A 19,757-nucleotide genomic window follows, 5' to 3' on the forward strand; every position below is an offset into this window, starting at 1 on the left:
TAAACATCCATGAAAAGCAGTTTGTTGATGAACCAGCTTCCAAACATTCCACTGATCCAGTAGGCCTATTGTTGTAGTCTGTGCATGATTTGCTCAATCCAGGCATTGTAAATATTGTTTATAGCCAGTCCATCCAGGTAAATTGTTTTACTTCAGCTTCTGCACTACGTGTTTTTAGCTTTGTTCAAAATTTTAATTTCTTCTATAGCTTTTGCTTCATTTATACAGATTTCAAAAGTAACAAGAATGGAAGCTACGATCACCTTTACGTATACATTGGAACTTAGTACCTGTTTGTAAGATTTTTAGAGTGAACATTAGTTTATTAATCCTTTAAAGCTAATTGAACTGTTAATGTGATCAGACAGGGCGTGTGAGAGCAGTGAACAGCATGCTAGTTGGTCAGGCTGAGCGTGTGAGAGCAGTGAACAGCATGCTGGTTGGTCAGGCTGAGCGTGTGAGAGCAGTGAACAGCATGCTGGTTGGTCAGGCTGAGCGTGTGAGAGCAGTGAACAGCATGCTGGTTGGTCAGGCTGGACGTGTGAGAGCAGTAAACAGCATGCTGGTTGGTCTAATACTAATGTGACTTTCATCTTATTCCCCTTTACATACATGTATATTGTACATTGTGATTGTAATTTGATAATTTTGATACTGTGTCTGACCTGTTTTTGTCAAACACATGTATATCCTTAAGGTAATAACATGAATAGCATACAAGACACAGATGTAGGTGGTCGGATGTGAAATTTTTGCTTGGATACATACAAGTATGCCCGTGCAGTAGATTAATATTTTATTTAAAATGTTTTATTGAAAAAATACTTTGATAGTAAATACATACTTCTAAATTTTGACGAGGATATCATGATGTATGAGTTATTTAAAAAAAGCAGTGAATGTAAATTTAAACTTTTACGTAATTATAACTTGGTTATATAATTATATAATTATAACCATGTTAACAACATACAAAACTTACTGAAGAAGTCATTTCTGACAATTTTATTTATAATAATTTAATAAATAAGGTTAAAAGCATAACACGGGGTGGGGAAGGGGTGGCTACTAAATGAGGTTCATTTTTTCTCATGAAATCTGCTTTATTGAATGAATGTATAGTGTATAATAAACTTTTTATCCAATTGACATATGGTCTTCGGATTTGTTCACATATTCACTGATAATAATCTCAGTTACCTTTGAGTTGCGTTTATCAACATAATTTCTTATGCAAAGTAATGTTGTTTTGGGTAATTCCAATAAATTTCATAATAACCAAATTCAGAGGTGAAATATTTCTGTAAATTTTCGGTGATTTCACACCTCACAGGCTCTTGGAAATTCCAACATCTCGATTACCTCGGTATATCTAAAGAAAAATAAATATCAATACAGATTTAATGCATTTTTTTCAAAAAGAGAGAATCCTTCAAAAAGTATTTTGTAAGCTTTATTTCTAAAGGTTTTTTTCGGTTAAAAGTAGTTTTAAATACTGTCAATGAATAACACACCAGCTAATAACCAAAAAGTTGTTTTTCGTCTGTCCATTTTTTGTCAACTCAGATCTATGTCTTTGAAAACAATCCATTATTCGTTCACTATGAACACCTGTTATCTTCTTAAAGTTTAGAATTTTCTTTTTAAAATCCACAATATTTCGGATAAGGAATTTTCAGTCCTCCGAAATCAGTGGGGAAAACATAAACAATGTTTAAGTTTTACTCGACAGCACTGGACTCAGGCACAAGGAATACAGCGTGTGAAACCAGTTACCATAAAAGGAATTACCGAGGTGGTGACAGAGTGGAAAGGTCCAGGAAAGGTTTAGCATAAAATAGTCTCAATTTGTAGATAATCTAGGTCAGAATATTACTCCCCATATCGAAGGCTTTGCTTTGAGTGGCTACTTTAAGCCAGAAACCATAATTTCACTAGATGATTACAACGACAATAGCGTATCGCTCGGGAATAGAAATATCCAGGTTGTAGTGTGACAAAACAGGAGAATATCATGAAAATCCTGCCACCCAGAAGAGTTGTATTCCTTTATAATGATATTTTTCTTGTTATACAAGGATTGGTTATAAACATTATGTTCGATTTCAAGTAAACTAAGAAAACTGATTGTACACCTGAATGAATATGCAGGGCAAATCCTCACTTGTCAGATGCATTTTGTTAGTAGTGAGCACTTCATGAATATTCATAAAGCAGTTAAGCATATAGTTTAGACATCGATGTTTGAGCAGACAGAAGCGGCTGACCACAAGGGTTTAGACATACGTCTTACGCTGAGCAGACCGGATTGACGGCCAGGCTTTATAAACAAGGTAAGGCAGTTCTCCCCGTACTGAATACAGTCTAACTTTTCTCTCAGATAGAGAGACTTAGTGGAACAAAGTAAAAAACAAACAAATAGCGATAACATAAAGACAAGAAACTAAGTTTTAAGTTTTATTCAAAATAACACCAAGAGACCAAGATAACTTGCACATCATGTACGAAGTGTAAGATGGATGTGAGCTATATATCTCTTAGACGGGGGTAGCAGTGACAAATTGATTAGAAGGCCGTGCATTAGCACCAATTTGATCGTTCTTTTCCATTTATATATAGCACAAGTGGTTAGACGACATATGTTGCATGGACCTAGTCTTGTGTACTAGGTAAGCTGTGAGTGATGTAGACAAATATGTTTTTAAATCATTAATATAAATTCACTTAAATTTATTTATTTATTTGTTTTGGTGTTTGGCTGTACGTAAGATTATTTTACTTGTACAACGGCGATCTGTGGCAGGAAACCGGGCAGATCTCGGGGTAAACATGCCACGATCCCAGGCTGCTGGCAGACCTTCCTACGTACGACATAATAATAATAAGTAACAATGCATATTGATGAAAAATGTCAGAATTTTTAAGCACAACCGTAATTAAAGACACCAGTGGAATGTCACGTCTCGGTCCACCGAATAGTCAACTCTAAGTCTCGCTTTCATGACTTCCCACGACCTTCCAATTTCCCACACAGTAGCGCTGCAAAAAAAAATATAGCATAACGCCAATTGTAACAGCTGTGCAGACAGCCCCTTTTTATCTCTTCAATACCCAGCTCTATCCCCCCAAGATATAATCTGAGGCGTCCAGGTATCAGCTAAACACTCTCTGTTCTTCTTAAACCCTTGACACAACTACAACTCTGTTAAGAAACGTTGTGGACATGCGCACAATGGCAGTCATGAAACAGACGCCATGCCGATCATTCCTGTAATTACAAAATCTCAGTCATCTGTAAAATATATAATAACTTATGATTTATGTATGTATAATTTCAGAAACGAATCTTCTCAAGATAAAAATGACTGTTACTGAACTACTTAAAAATAAATGGCGCAAACTGTTCCATTATCGTGACACGGACAATGACGGGATTGTCACCGAGCAGGACTATATCAGCTACTCGGAACACCTTGTACAGATGTACGGGGATCGGGCGAAACCAGCCAGGCAAATCGCCAAACTGATCTGGGATACCCATTGCCCTCGAGGTTACCAACCCCAGGTGACGGAACAAGAGCTCGTTGACAACTACACCTACCTGTACCACCATGATTTGCCGGGCTTTAAAGACAAGATCGAGAAGTACTGTAATCTTAGTTTTGACGCCATTGACGCCAACGGCGATGGGGAGATATCCCTGACTGAGTACAGCGTCTACCAGAACAGTTTCGGCATCTACAACCGGGATTACATAGAACATATCTTTCACCAAATGGATCTGAATAAGGACGGAGCGATCAGCCGTGAAGAGTTCGTGAAGGAAATCATGGACTATGTGTTTGAGAATATTCCGGAGAAAATTCCTGAATTGTACGACCATTATCAAGCAAAGAAATTTAGAAAGAAGGAATTGTAATGTTTTTGTTGAATATTAATTGCTAGCAGACATACGAGATTATGCATGTAAGGTATAATATAAGATTCAATTGAAAAAACTAAGAGACAAGGCTTTGAGCAATACTTCATGCCCACAATTCACACGGATTTCTCATTCTGCATATAAGCCTATACAATATGCATAGTACGTTTGCGCGTGAAAACAAACCTTTTAGTAAAGAGATGTCTTGCACATGGCTTTATCATGTAACTAGTTCAGAATATAGTGGAATGTTTTCCTTCGGTAATAAACATATACCTAAACAACTGTCTATTTAAATTTTATTTTAGAAGGGGGGGGGGATGGTTTTGAGGACAGAAATCGGCCACATCATGGGATGGTAAAAATTAACAAAGCTCGAAGTAGAAAAATACACGCAACACCTGGTGAAAACCCGCTCAGATATCATAAAGACAAACCTCAATAAGCAAGAACTGGATTTGATTATAAGAGTTGTTTGTTTCCAGCAAGAGACTGCTATGCCACTGTGCCCGAGAGAGACTTTTATTGGCCACTATGCTAGCTAGAGACTCTTATATGCCACTTTGCTACCTAGAGACTCTTATTTGCCATTATGCTAGCTAGGGACTCTTATTTGCCACTATGCTATCTAGGGACTCTTATTTGTTACTATATCAGCTAGAGACTCTTATTTGCCACCATGCTGGCGAGAGACTCTTATTTGTTACTGTGCTAGCTAGAGACTCTTATTTGTCTCTGTGTCAACCAGATACCCTTATGCCACTGTGAAGCGAGAGCCTCTTTTGGAAAGTCAACAATCAATGAAAGTTTCATACGCAAGACTCAATCTTCAAAGACTATTTTATACAATGTGTAAGATTACAACGTTCAACAAAGAACACTTTCAGTTGTATGTCTCAAAATATGTTGAAAAGAGGCGACAATTTCGACACTCAATCGATGATCTCTTTCCTGTGTTCAGCAACACATTAATTTGAACATAGAAAAGGGTGGTGAATCTAGTTGTTTTGTCGCATAAACTGGGCAGTCTGCGGGCAACAAAGGATATTTACTATGACGGTGGTGCAAAAAGTTACAAAAAGTTCATATTTATTGACTTGATTGGGGTTTGCGCCGTACCCAAGAATAGTTCACTTATACGACGACGGTCAGCATTATGATTGGAGTTTGCAGTTTACTGTAGACTTTCCCACCTACGGCGGCAAGGAAAGAAAGAGTTGAAGGTCCAGCGCGCATTGGTGAGAGGATCCTAGATCATTGCTGCGCTCTGGGACTCTCGCATATTACAGTCATAAAAAATATAATTTAAAGTAACAGAAAAGAAGGGTTGCACGAGTGATTCAGTGTCAGTGACAATAACCCTCTACCAGAAGAGTTTCGGTATCCACAACCAGGGTTGCGTAGAACATATCTTTCATCAAATGGGTCTGAATAAGGACGGAACGATCAGCCGAGAAGAGTTCGTGAAAAAAAAATCATGGACAATGTGTTTGAGAATATCCCGGAGAAATTTCCCAAACTGTGCGACCATTATCAAACAAATAATTTTAGAAAGAGGGAAGTGTTATGTTTTTGTTAAACATTAATTAATATCAGACATACGAGATTATTTGTGTACTGTAGATAAAATTTTTGAATTGAAACAGCTATGAGAAACTGCCAAACTGTAAAAGCATTACATGACATTGCTAAACCTACAATGTCAACAATGTCAGTGAAGCCGGCTCATGCGTGCATGCAGCGCACCACGTTCACACACGCCCAGCTCAACCAATCAGTGTGCTCCATGCTCCTCCGACACGCCAAGCATGCTGTGCACTGCTCTCACACGCCCAACCCGATCAACCAGCGTACAAGCACTTCTTCAACACGCCTAACTTAACCAGCCTCAAAATCCAGCATGCTGTTCAGTGCTCCCACACGCCAAGCCCGATCAACTAGCGCACAAGCACAATTCCCACACGCCCTACCTGACCAATCAGCATGTTGTTTATTGCTCTCACACGCCCAACCCAACAAACCAATAGGCTTTGTACGCCCAACCCGATAAACCAGCGTACACGCACTACTCCTACACGCCTAACTTAACCAGCCTCAAAATCCAGCATGCTGTTCGGTGTTTCCACACGCCCGACCCCGCCAGTCATCGTAAAAATGCAACGCTCCCACACTCCCAGCCTGACTAACCAGCACGCTGTGCGCTGCTCCCAAACGACCAACCTCTACAACCAGCATGCTGCACACTGTTCCCACACGGCCAACCCGACCAACCAGCAGGCTTTACACTGCTCTCATACGCTTAACCCAATCAACCACTCGACACGCACTGCGCCTTCACACCCAACCTAACCAACCTCAAAAGTCAGCATGCTGTTCGCTGGTTCCTCACGCCCTATGACCAACCAGCTCGCTGTTCACTCCTCTCACACGGCCAACCCGACCAACAACCATGCTGTGCACTGATTCCACACGTCCAACTTGACCAACCAGCATGTTGTTCCCTGCTCTCACACGCCCAACCTTACCAACGAGCAGGCTGTTCACTTCTCTCACACGCCCAACCCATCAAACCAATAGGCTTTGCATTTCTCCCACACGCCCAACCTCTACAACCAGCATGCTGCACTCTTTTCCCACACGCACAACCCGAACAACCCGAACAACCAGCATGTTGTGCACTGCTCTCACACGCCCAACCCGAAAAACCAGCGCACAAGCACTGCTACCACACTCTCAACCTGAACAACCAGCATCCTGTGCGCTGTTCTCACACGGCCAATCCGATTAACCAGCATGCTGTTTACTTCTCCCGCGCACCAAAACCAACCAACCAGCATGCTGTGCACTGCTCCCACATGCTATGCCTGACAAACCAGAATGCATTGCGCTGCTCCCACACGCCCAACATCTACAACTAGCATGCTGCACTCTGTTCCCACACTCACAACCCGACCAACCAACAGGCTGTGCACTGCTCCCACACGCCCAACCTAGTTAACCAGCATGCTGTGCCCTGCGCTCATACGCCCAACGTGACCAACGAGCATGCTGTTCACTGCTTTCACACGCCCAACCCGCCCAACCAGTATGCTGTTCACTGCTTTCATACATCTGGCCTGATCAACCACAATGCTGTTCACTGCTCTTTCACGAACAACCTGATCAATCTGATGTTGTTCACTGCTCCGACACACCTAACTAAGCAAGGCAGCATGCTGTGCATTGCTCCCAAATGCCCAACCTAACCACTCAGGATGCTGTGCAGTGCTCCCACACGCCAAACATGTACAACCAGCATTCTGCACTCTGTTCCCCCAGGTACAAAGCGACCAACTAGTAGGTTGTTCACGGCTCTCACACGCCCAACCCGATCATCCAGCGTACACGCACTTCTCCTACACGCCCAACTTAACCAGCCTCAAAATCCAGCATACTGTTCGGTGTTTCCACATGCCCAACCCCGCCAGCCATCGTAAAATGCAATGCTCCCACATTCCCAACCCGACTAACCAGCATGCTGCACACTGCTCTCACACGCCCAACGTGACCAACGAGCATGCTGTTGACTGCTTTTACACGCCGGAACCGACCAATCAGCATCCTGTTGTGCACTGCTCTCACACGCCCATCTTGACCAACCAACTGTTGGTCAAGATGCTGTTAACTGCCCCAACGCGCCCAGCCTGACCAACCAGCATGCTGTGCACTGCTCCCACATGTCATGCCTGACAAACCGCATGCTGCGCACTGCTCCCACACGTCCAAAATCTACAAACAGCATACTGCACTCGATCAACCAACGTACAGGCACTGCTCTCACACACACAACCCGACCAACAAGCATGCTGTTCAGTGCTCCTACACGCATAGCCCGATCACCCAGCGCACTAGCACAACTTCTACATGCCCTACTTGACCAGTCAGCATGCCAACCAACCAACAGGCTTTGCACTCCTCCAACACGCCCAACTGCTACAACCAGTATGCTGCACTCTGTTCCCACACGCACAACCCGACCAAACAGCAGGCTTTACACTGCCCTCACACGCTTAACCCGATCAACCAGCCGACACGCACTGCGCCTTCACGCCCAACCTAACCAACCTCAAAAACCAGCATGCTGTTCTCTGGTTCCTCACGCTCTATCTGACCAATCACCATGCTGTTCACTCCTCTCTCACGCCAACCCGACCAACAACCATGCTGTGCACTGCTACCGCACGCCGAACTTGACCAACCACCATGTTATTCAGTGCTCCCAAACGCCCAACCCGATCCTCCAGCGCACAAGAACGGTTACCACACGCCCTACCTGACCAATCACCATGCCGTTCACTGCTCTCACACGCCATACTCAACCTGACTAGCCAGCATGATGTGCACTGCTCTCACGCGCCCAACGCGACCAGTCATGGCGAAATGGAATGCTCCCACAGTCCGAAACTAACCAGCCAATGTGCCGTGCACGGCAAACTAAGCAACTAGCATGCGGTTCACTGCTCCCAAACGCCTTACCCGACCAACCAGCATGCTGTTCACTGCTCTCAAACGCCCTACCTGATAAACCAGAATGCTGTTCAAGGCTATTACACGCCCAATCCGATCAACCAGTGCACAAGCACTGCTCCCACACTCCCAACCTGACCAACCAGCATGCTGTTCACTGCTCTCACACTCCCAACCCGACCAACCAGCATGCTGTTTACCACTCTCAGACGCCCTACCTGATAAACCAGAATGCTGATCAATGCTATTACACGCCCAACCCGATCAACCAGCGCACAAGCACTGCTCCCACACTCCCAACCTGACCAACCAGCATGCTGTTCACTGCTCTCACACTCCCAACCCGACCAACCAGCATGCTGTTTACCACTCTCAGACGCCCTACCTGATAAACCAGAATGCTGATCAATGCTATTACACGCCCAATCCGATCAACCAGTGCACAAACAGTACTTCCACGCGCCCAACCCGATCAACCAGCGCACAAGCACTGCTCCCACACTCCCAACCTGACCAAGCAGCATACAGTTCACTGCTTCCACACGCCCAACCTGACCTACTACCCTGCTCTTCAGTGCTCCCACACGCCCAGCCCGATCAACCAGCGCACAAGCACTGCTCCCACACGCCCTACCTGACCAATCAGCATGCGGTTCACTGCTCCCAAACTGCTCACTGCTCTTCACGCCCAATCCGATCAACCAGCGCAAAAGCATTACTTCTACACGCCCAACCCGATCGACCAGCAAAGAAGCACTGCTCTCACACTCCCAACCTGAACAACCAGGATGCTGTTCACTGCTTCCACATGCCCAACCTGACCAAAAAGCATGCTGTGTGCATTGCTCTCACACTGGCAATCCAACTAACCAGCATGCAGCACACTGCTCTCACCAGCCCAACCTGACCAGCCAGTATGCTATTCACGCTGTTGCCCAACCAAGTAGCAAGCCGTTCACTGCTCCCACAAGCGCAACCCGACCAACCAGCAGGCTGTGCACTGCTTTCACACGCTTAACCCGATTGAACAGAGTAGAGGCACTGCTTCTACACGCCCAACCTGACCAACTTGAAAAACCACCATGCTATTCTCAGCTCTCACACGCCCATCCAGATCCACCAACGCACACATATTGCCCCCATAGTCTCAGCCTCAAGAACCAGCATGCTGCACTCTGCTCCCACACGTTCAACACGATTAACCAGAAGGCTGCGCACTGCTCTCAGAAGCCCCACCCCATAAACCAGCGGACACGCACTGCTCCTACACGCCCAACCTAACAAAGCTGAAAAACCAGCATGCTGTTCGCTGGTTTCACACGCCCAACCCGACAGGCCATCGTGAAATGCAATGCTCTCACAGTCCGAAACTGACCAGTGCACGGCAACCTAACCACAAGCATGCTGTGCACTGCTCTCACACGCCCAACCTGACCAACCAGCACACTGTGGATTGCTCTCACATGCCTAAGCAGATCAGCCAACGTATAGGCACTGCTCTCACACGCCCAACCCGACCAATCAGCGTGCTGTTCAGTGCTCAAACACGCCTAATCTGACCAACCGGCATGCTGTTTACTGCTCTCAAACGCCCAACATGACCAACCAGTATGCTGTTCACTGCTCCCACATGCACAACCTGACCAGCCAGCATGCTGTTCACTCCTCCCAAACGCCCAACCTGACCAACCAGTATGCTGTTCACTCCTCCCAAACGCCCAACCTTACGAATAACCATGTTGTTTACTCAAACGGCCAAGCTGACCAACCAGCATGCTGTGCACTGCTGCCAAAAGTTCAACTTGACCAGCCAATGTGCCATGCACTCCTCCCCTACGCCCAAACTGACCAACCAGCACATTGCTCCTACATTCCCAACCCGTCCAACCAGCAGGCTGTGCACTGCTCTCAAACGCCTCTGACCCACCTACATGCTGTTCACTGATCCCACAAGCCGAACGTGGCCAAGCAGCATGCTGTTCACTGCTTCCACACGCCCAACCTGACCAAAAAGCATGCTGTGCACTGCTCTCACAAGCCCAGCCCGATCAACCAGCGCACAAACATGGCTCCCACACGCCGCACCTGATGGATCAGCATGCTGTTCGCTGCTCTCAGACGCCCAACCCGACCAACCATCATGCTGTTCACTGCTCTAAGACGCCCTATCTGACAAACCAGAATCCTGTTAACTGCTCTTCACGCCCAATCCGATCAACCAGCGCACAAGCACTGCTCCCACACTAACAACCTGAACAACCAGCATGCTGTCCACTGCTCTCTCACGCCAGACCTGACCAAGACGTAAACACTTTCAGACGTATAAGAAGTAGCGTTGGAAGATCCTAACATAGTTACTCTACATAGCACGCGACCTGCAAAGTTGCACACACCAAGCAAAACCATAGATTCTAAACGAAAGAGGTACAAGTGTACATGGACACTCATTTTAGTTCGAACGAGTATCAAACTGATGGCAAGTGCAGCTGTAGAACATAACTTGTGAAGTGTTTTGAACGGTGAAACGTTCGTAGGTACCGATCTGCGTGTAATATTCGACTATGACACTTTTCTCACGTTGAAATGAACTCTGCTGTCAAGTGTTTACATATCGTCTGCAAGGCAGTGGTTAGTACAGATCTCAGGCTACTGCTTCGGCCTAAAATAATAAATTTGTCCTTGTTCATTATAAAAATTCCGCTAAAGACACTCATAGTAGAGGTATTATTTCTTAATTATTAATATCGCTGACACACCAAAGCGAATCGATTTTAACTGAATACGGCAAGTTGTGAACACAAATTCCGTGACAAATTCGCTTTGATGCGCACTGATTTCAAACCACAATTGAAAATATCAGCTAAGCCAGTTCAAATGTAAACGTAACATTTAAACATTTCTATGTTATTTTATTTGTTCTATGACAAGCAAAGAAAATGCTTCAGGGGGTAATGTAATCTGTAATTAGAATATCAATCCGGATGAAAGCCTATGGTCCCTTACACCCTGAACTGTAACTTGTCCGTGACAATGTTCACTTGCCTGCAGCCAGATGTTGACTTTGACTTTTTCGGTCAGTCTGTCCATCTACGTGTCGATCGGTTGGTCTGTCTGTCTATTTGTCGGTCGGTCTGTCCATCTATGTGTCGATCGGTTGGTCTGTCCGTCTATGTGTCGATCGGTCGGTCTGCCCGACTATCTGTCCGTCGGCCTTTCGGTCTCTCACCTTACTACTTTGAAGTACTGCCTCATTTAAACAGTGAAACAGTATAGCAGTAAAGTTATGCGTGGCAAGATAGACCTACTGGAATAATCTAGGCTTCCAATCAGACGTAAACAAGCCATCAACGATTTAATGGACTAAATCACACAAACTAGTCCTGTAATTGGACCCAGGGTTCTTCAGTACGTGGAAGTAAAATTGATTTAGCTTTCGTTTGATATCTGTGTACAACAGGCTCTTACTGCTTACCACAGTCAGCTGACAGAGGGCGCGCTGTGTTATTTTTGTGCGCACAACCAAATCAATTACGCAATTTATTGCTGGATCAACCCCGTCATTGGCCAACCTTAAAAAAAAACACATCTAATCATATTTTCACAATAGATAGGTACATGTACGTACAGCGTTTTTGCTATCTTTTATTTTCATATTCTTATACATATATTTTTTTTGCATCATCGGGTCTTTTGTGGTTTTTTTTTTACTCACCAGCAAATCAAAGACCTAGCTCATTGAGTCAGCAGAATAGATTCTGTGTTAAGTGTTAAGGGAATGATAGCGTGAAGACAACTGATACCTTACTATCACCATTTGCGAAACTTTTTGGCCTTGCGATGACCGTACATATCTGGTATCGTTTCTTTGCCTTCAGACAGGACGAACTCGAGAACTTCGTCGACAAACTCCTCTCAGCTGATTACGCCGTTGTCACCCACGTCGATCTGCTTGAAAATATGCTCGATGTAGTCATGGTTCGTTATCCCGAAACTGTTCTGGTAGACGCTGTACTCTGCTAGAGAAATGCCACCGTCCCCGTTTGTGTCTATGGCGTCAAAACAGAGGTTAGTGTACCGTTTATGTTTCTCCTCCAGTCCACAGCGGTACTGATTCCACAGATAAGTGTAGTTGTCCAAGAACTCGGGAAGGGTAATTTCCGGTTTGTACTCCTTGGCGGTCATCGCCCCCCACAAGATCTCGCTTACTTCCAGCACCGGCTCAGCTTTCGGGCCGTAGATCTGAATGAAGTGTGTGGTGTAGCCCTCGAAGTCAGTCTCTCGCACGACACCATCATTGAATATCTTCGTCCATTTTTGGATCAGGTTTTCTGGGATGGCCATTGTCTGAAGAGTCGCTCTGTGGAAATGAACCTCAGCATAAGATTTATTTATTTATTTGATTGGTGTTTTTACCATACTCAAGAATATTTCACTTATACGACGGCGTCCAGCATTATGGTGGGAGGAAACCCGGCAAAGCCCGGTGGAAACCCACCACCATCCGCAAGTTGCTGGAAGACCTTCCCACATACGGCCGGAGAGGAAGACAACATGAGCTGGACTTGAACTCACAGCGACCGCATTGGTGAGAGGCTCCTGGGTCATTGCGCTGCCCTAGCACGCCTCAGCATAAGAGGAAGATAAAAGGAAGATAGCTATTATGCTCGTGTACATGTGAGCTTATATGTGAGGCGAGTTTGACAATTTATCAGTAATATATTCGTTGTATAGTCGTAGGGACATTCACATTTACTTATTTTGATTGGTGTTTAACGCCTTACGCCTAAAGAATGTCTCACGTGTGTTGAAGCGGTCAGCTTTATGCGTAGACCCGCTGTAAGGGTTTAAGACTCGAAGGCGCAAACGAACCAACCACAACTGGATTCAAACCTGCCACTTCACTGGCCAAAGATTTGTCGTTAATATTCACCTGTCAGCGTGTAAGACACGTGTGGTCGTGATAAATGAATCCACAGCTTATCGCAAGCCTAGCACGTCTGTGCGGGAAAGAATCAAGCCTATTCTCGACTCGGACTTGAACACATATCTCCCACTTTCAAGGCAGACGCCCTAACCTTTTGACTATCGTTTACACCGAAAAAGTAATAATGCCTAGATTATGATATCCATTTTCCCCTTTATAAGTTTGACAGACGCGACTGAAATATGTCGGGTGTTTGAAGTCCATTTATATCCGAAATGTCAGCTGTGCACGGTGTTTATGGAGAATGTAAATAATCTCATACTTTAAAGATTTACATATGCGTGAAGCCAGGATAGAAGTGAACGAGGACTTACCCTGTAAATCGAAACTCCGTGATTGCTTGCGATAAGCTACATATACTTCTAACTCCACCCACTGCTTCGTGCTATACATATAATGTAACAGATTAAAACTATCGATAAAAAACGTATTTTGCTCTACATTTCTACATAACATGTGACTCATGTTAGGGAGAATTATGAAAGAGAAGCAAACATTGCCTAATTAACATACAGAAACTCAAGCGATGTATATATGAAAAAGCAATTATTAAATATATTCATAAAATGCTGGTGGTTCATTGCAAGTGTGCAATGAGAGAAAAAAAAATGCTGCAGATTCAATGTTTAAGTTCACAGAAGGATGGGTAAAATTCGCGATGAATCCCCATGCTCATTACACGTCACATAAGCACGACCTTGTAGGTAGCCCCTTCATACCCCGCGGGATTTAGTCACGGTTTATTTTCATCGGACCCATGAGACACTTATAATCAATAACTTAACGCCTACTCCATGACGACAGTTTTACATAACTGGAGGGCTAGAAATGTCTGTTTTACTCCCAAGTTCCTTAAAGGCTACCCCTATAATTGCGTGTCTTTTGTTTTTCAAAAGATTTTCAGTGTCACCACGCAGTAATTTTTTTGCACTAATTGAATAAAAGTTTGATGTTTGAAACTGATCCGGTTTTTCTGTATCAAGTGTTTCTCAAGTCGAGTTATTCGATAATTTTGTTAAGTTACGCTGTCTCGGCATGCAGTAACGAGTAGACATTTTTTACCTTACAGGTTGTTTTTGTTGGTACATTACTATTAGTGTTTTGCTTTATACTTTTTTTAAAAATATTTTTGCTATTAAAGGTTGTTGTGCATATCATTTGCATGCCCGCTAATCAGCAAAAAAAGAAAACCACCTCCTACACAAAAAACAGCATAGAAACAGCATAGCAGCTTGGAAATTATGGAAAAACAATACGCTTTTCATATATACATGTAATTCTTATTTCCATGACAAAACCATACATTGCATCAATGTACCGTAGCTATTTTTTACCCCAACCCATTTAGAAAAGTGTACCTCAGGCATGACAGCATATGTCCTTCGAAGCTTATCGATTATGAACATACCATACTGATGTTTTACGAAACTCGGCAATACACCATATTAAAAATCTTTTCCAAAATTTCATATTTTTACGAACGCCAAATTATTAATTTGAAATACGTGTGGGTGAGTTTTTGTGTTCAAGCAGTAACGGCTTAAAACAAGTGCTATGCTGCCAACCTTCACGAAAGGTTTTTTGCTTGCAATGAACGAACTCTTCTCTACTGTTCATGTTGATTTACCACCCTTGTTTCCAAGCGACTTTTCTGGTAGAGACTGTGATTTCATGCTTTAGCTATATCAGATGCGTAATATACATGGATGTAGGGAATATATATATACAAGAGGGGGCAACAGTGGGAGGGGCGAGGACTGCCCATGTGTCGACACCACCCGCTATTCCCGGTCTCATGTTTTGTTAAATGTTAGCCAAATTCACTCAGTCTTTGGTCATCTTGTCCATTAATAATATTGCTTTCTGTAGGTAGCAAATATGTGACACATGCAGCAACATTTCCCTCCCGAATTACATCTTTTATTCATAATCACGGTCGCCACGGATGACTCAGTCTTAAGTTCCTCTGGCGAGACACAAACCACGCCCACACATATTTACTACCTTATCAGGGTTGATTACCTGAAATACTACACAAAATTGATACACATTCTCGAAGATAATACGGTGCTTATAACTTTCTCCGTGCTGTTAGCGAAAATAATACATTGCTGCATTCAGTCCTTCGAAGTGATCATCCCACAGCAACTGAGTTGTTCTTGGCCACATATGTCGCAGGTTCGAACTCCAGTATCGTTGGTGCAGCTGAGGATTTAAGTTAGGAATATTCTCATGGCCAAGGGCGCTTTTTACTCCTGAAACTCCAGATTCTTCTGCTCGTTGGTGTATCTGACTCAAAAGAATATCAACCTTCTTCCCGCACAACTGGAACCTTGTTTAGGAACAATCTGCTACACTGGACCAATGGGCCTTCATTGTAGCAACGCCGAGAAATGGGATTGTGGGAGTTCACAGCTTCTTTCGAAAAAGCTGGTGAAATCACATACCATCCATTTGCTAAAAAAGATCGTTTTGTGTTTTAGACAAATGATCATGCACGATATAAGAGGAGATAACTACGAGCTTTGGAAGGTATAGTAGTAATAATCGGTCTGTTGGAGCCATGTGTTAGCCCTGTGCCTAGCTTCGGGTTAGATGGTGCTGACGTTAGACGTATCGTTAGACTTGTGCTGTTTTAGTAGGCACCTTGACGAGAGTATCGGCAAGCATTTGGTGGTAAGAACTATCAAGCCCATGAGCCTATACAGATATAAAAAGTTGTGAGTACAAGTTTAAAATGTAACCATATAGTACCAGCGTGCCTGCAAAATGAATGATGCGTTTGGTGCCGGTATCAGAAAAAGATTTCGTTTCTGTGTGGGACAGTATTGGAATATCTTAATGTTGACATCATGGCACTATTCCGAAATGTATATGAATAAACTGACTATAAACGGCTGGTAGAACCTGGGATTAAGATGAACGGACAATCCCAGGTAGAACTAATCCACGGCTGAAGTGTCAAAATACACTGTAACTCAGCAGTGGTTCAAAGACACAAATGTACAGTTGAAAAAGTGCTCAGCGATTAAAAGGGAATTTGTTGATTGCATGTTTTGATTCCGACGGTATGATCGTTGTTATCTACAGATACTGAGTTGATGTGAATTCACAGTTATATACTCCAAAATCAATGAATATCTGTTTCCATGGCGTGCAGCTTTGGAACATTGAGGACAGCGTATGCAACAGGACAGGATAGGGGAGTTTCGAGTTGGAACTCTTTTATCAGTCCAACTGTATCATGTGACCTGTAAAAAATGTTAAACAACTATTTTTGATAACATTCAGTATTACATGGGCGTCCGTGAAAAGCGTCATAAAAAGTAATTTCGAGTACACGAATGAAAGATTGAGAATCTGAACGTTTTGTGAACTGTAGAAGATCCTAACGGAAAGATGTATCATTTGTATCTCTGGAAAAGGGTGAGACAGGTGATCAGTAAATCAGTTTCAATAAGGTTCCCTGACATTTTTCACCATTCACATGGCACGGAAGGACTGTTTTTACCTTTGGCGACAAAAGAGTTCCAACTCGAAACTCCCGTATTCCAGGTTTGGTATATGTATGAGTCCAAATCTGTATTCCTGAGCTAAGCTGAAGTAAGTCTCAGATCTACGTGTATATCAGGGTTTTAGACCGGTGACCCTTCTCGACCATAAGCCGGATATCTGTCGTAACAGTACCTTGATAGTAAAACTATTCAGGCTTTTCTAGACTGTGGCATTTGATTTTTTACACCTCTCCGAGCGCATTACACCTGTATCTCCAACAGGATGACTTACCGGTATGTCCTTCTATAGTAATGAACAATGTTATGTATCAGTAGGTTTGTTTACTTTCTTTGGTGACGTCAAGACCCGTTGATTAAGTAACTGTCGGGTAGATATTACCTTTACAGTATTTAAGGGCTATATAACATAGTAACAGTGCGTCAGAACAGTGCAGTAAACCAAACTCATTCGAGAGTGAACAAAGTGTCTTCTTGTAGACTGAAGAAAGGCTGATAAATACAGACTATTTTTAGTAGTTAAGAACACGCATTCACACAGACCGTTAATAGATTAAGATCAAAAGAGGATCGAGTATTTAATCCTGGGGCACACCATAAGAAATTGGATTCAGATCCGACGCCGCGCCGTTCAAATGAACATACTGAAATCGTCCACAGGGGTATCTACTGAAGTGGGTACTAACATTTTGAACACTGTAGTTAACAAAGTGAAATTCTAATTATGTCTATGAATGGCCTTATAAATGACATGAGAATATCGTCAATTCCACCTACATGTTCACACAAATTGTATATATATGGGAAAACAGTTCAAGAACAAATTAAGAACAAATTTAAATATTTTTGTTTTATTTTATTTGTTCTATCACAGACAAACAAAATGTTTTTCAAATGAAGATAAAACGCAAATGGCTTTACAGATATAAAATTTGTCCTTAAGATTTTAATGAGAGTGTGTGATATGTTATAACACGGCTCAGTTCTATACACCCTGAGCTGTGGCTTGCTATTCACCCCGCTTATCTTAAATTAATACAGAAGTCATTAAAGACAAATATTTACAGATAAGCCTTTACGCTTCCAAGCAGATTTGGGATAACACGGGAGATAAGCACTATATATTGTCGCAGCGAATCATGATACCTACATGTGTACATATAGGCCTATTATTAAATAAAAACACACACCCATTGGGTCTACATGCAAAATCCTGGATATTTTGCTGCTCTATAGTACGGCCGTTCTGTCGGTTAAATGTTTGACATCTTATTTTTCAACCATTAGCATCCTATCTTAACATGGGTCAATCACTAATTGAGAGTATACATCAGCGCAGGACATCACCAAATACTATATATGGGCTATCGCATGCAGGATGTGCGAATTTTCCATTGTTTTAGCTGCGAGAATCAACCCTTAGAGTCGGTCGGTCTGTCGATCGGCCAGTAGGTCTATATTTCGGTCGATGTGTCGGTCGGTCAGACAGTCGGTTTGTCCGTCTATCGGTCTTTCGGTTTATCTGTTGGTCGAGCAGTGGGTCTCTCAGTTTACCGCTTTGCAGTTATGGCATCTCATACGAGAATGTCTCAGGTAGCAGTATAAGAGTAAAGCCCAAGTATTCCGACTGAACCACTAATCTAAAAATGTAAACAGACATTCGTACACGAGATGTCAACCATATTGGACTAAAGTAGTCGTGTAAATGGACCGTGAGCTCTTCAGTGCGTGGAGGTAATATTAATTTAGCTTTCATTTGGTCTCCGTGTACAACTCGCTCTCTCTGTTTATTGCCACCAATCAGCTACCAAAGGACGCGCCGTGTTATTTTTATGCACACAACAAAACCAATTACGCAACTGATTGCTGGAGCTGCCTCCTTATTGGCTTACCATACATCTAATTATATTTTCATAATCTGGCAGGACAGGTACACCAAAAAAAAAAACAAACCTTACTAGTAGAAAGGAAGTGAAAGTCAGCTAATTGAATCAGCAGAATAGATTCTATGTTAAAGGAGTGACAGTGTGAGGACAACTGGTACCTTACTATCTTCATTTGCGAAACGTTTTGGCCTTGTGATGATCGTACATATCTGGTATCGCTTCTTTGTCTTCAGACAGGACGAACTCGAGAACTTCGCCGACAAACTCCTCTCTGCTGATTACGCCGTTGTCATCCACGTCGATCTGCTTGAAAATATGCTCGATGTAGTCATGGTTCGTTATCCCGAAACTGTTCTGGTAGACGCTGTACTCTGCTAGAGAAATGCCACCGTCCCCGTTTGTGTCTATGGCGTCAAAACATAGGTTAGTGTACCGTTTAAGTTTCTCCTCCAGTCCACAGCGGTCCTGTGTCCACAGATAAGTGTAGTTGTCTAAGAACTCGGGAAGGGTAATTTCCGGTTTGTACTCCTTGGCGGTCATCGTCCCCCACAAGATCTTGTTTATTTCCAGCACCGGCTCAGCTTTCGGGCCGTAGATCTGAATGAAGTGTCTGGTGTAGCCCTCGAAGTCAGTCTCTCGCACGACACCGTCATTGTCCGTGTCTCTGTAGTTGAATATCTTCGTCCATTTTTGGATCAGGTTTTCTGGGATGGCCATTGTCTGAAGAGTCGCTCTGTGGAAATGAACCTCAGCATAAGAGGAAGATAGCTATTATGCTCGTGTACATGTGAGCTTATATGTGAGGCGAGTTTGACAATTTATCAGTAATATATTCATTGTATAGTCGTAGGGACATTCACATTTACTTATTTTGATTGGTGTTTAACGCCTAACTAAAGAATGTTTAACGCGTGTTGAAGCGGTCAGGTTTATGTCTTGGCTCACTT

The 19,757-nt window shown here is 43.3% G+C and overlaps 1 protein-coding gene across 1 annotated transcript; it reads right to left on the bottom strand.

Annotated features, from left to right (window-relative positions):
• Positions 1 to 18,978: 18,978 nt before the first annotated feature.
• Positions 18,979 to 19,527, bottom strand: LOC135467555 (sarcoplasmic calcium-binding protein-like). The gene has a single exon (XM_064745326.1). It carries the CDS (start codon positions 19,525 to 19,527, stop codon positions 18,979 to 18,981), a length of 549 nt encoding a protein of 182 aa, XP_064601396.1.
• Positions 19,528 to 19,757: the final 230 nt, after the last annotated feature.

Source organism: Liolophura sinensis, chromosome 6, assembly GCF_032854445.1.
Source record: "Liolophura sinensis isolate JHLJ2023 chromosome 6, CUHK_Ljap_v2, whole genome shotgun sequence".
In the NCBI taxonomy this organism is placed as follows: Eukaryota; Metazoa; Mollusca; class Polyplacophora; order Chitonida; family Chitonidae; genus Liolophura; species Liolophura sinensis.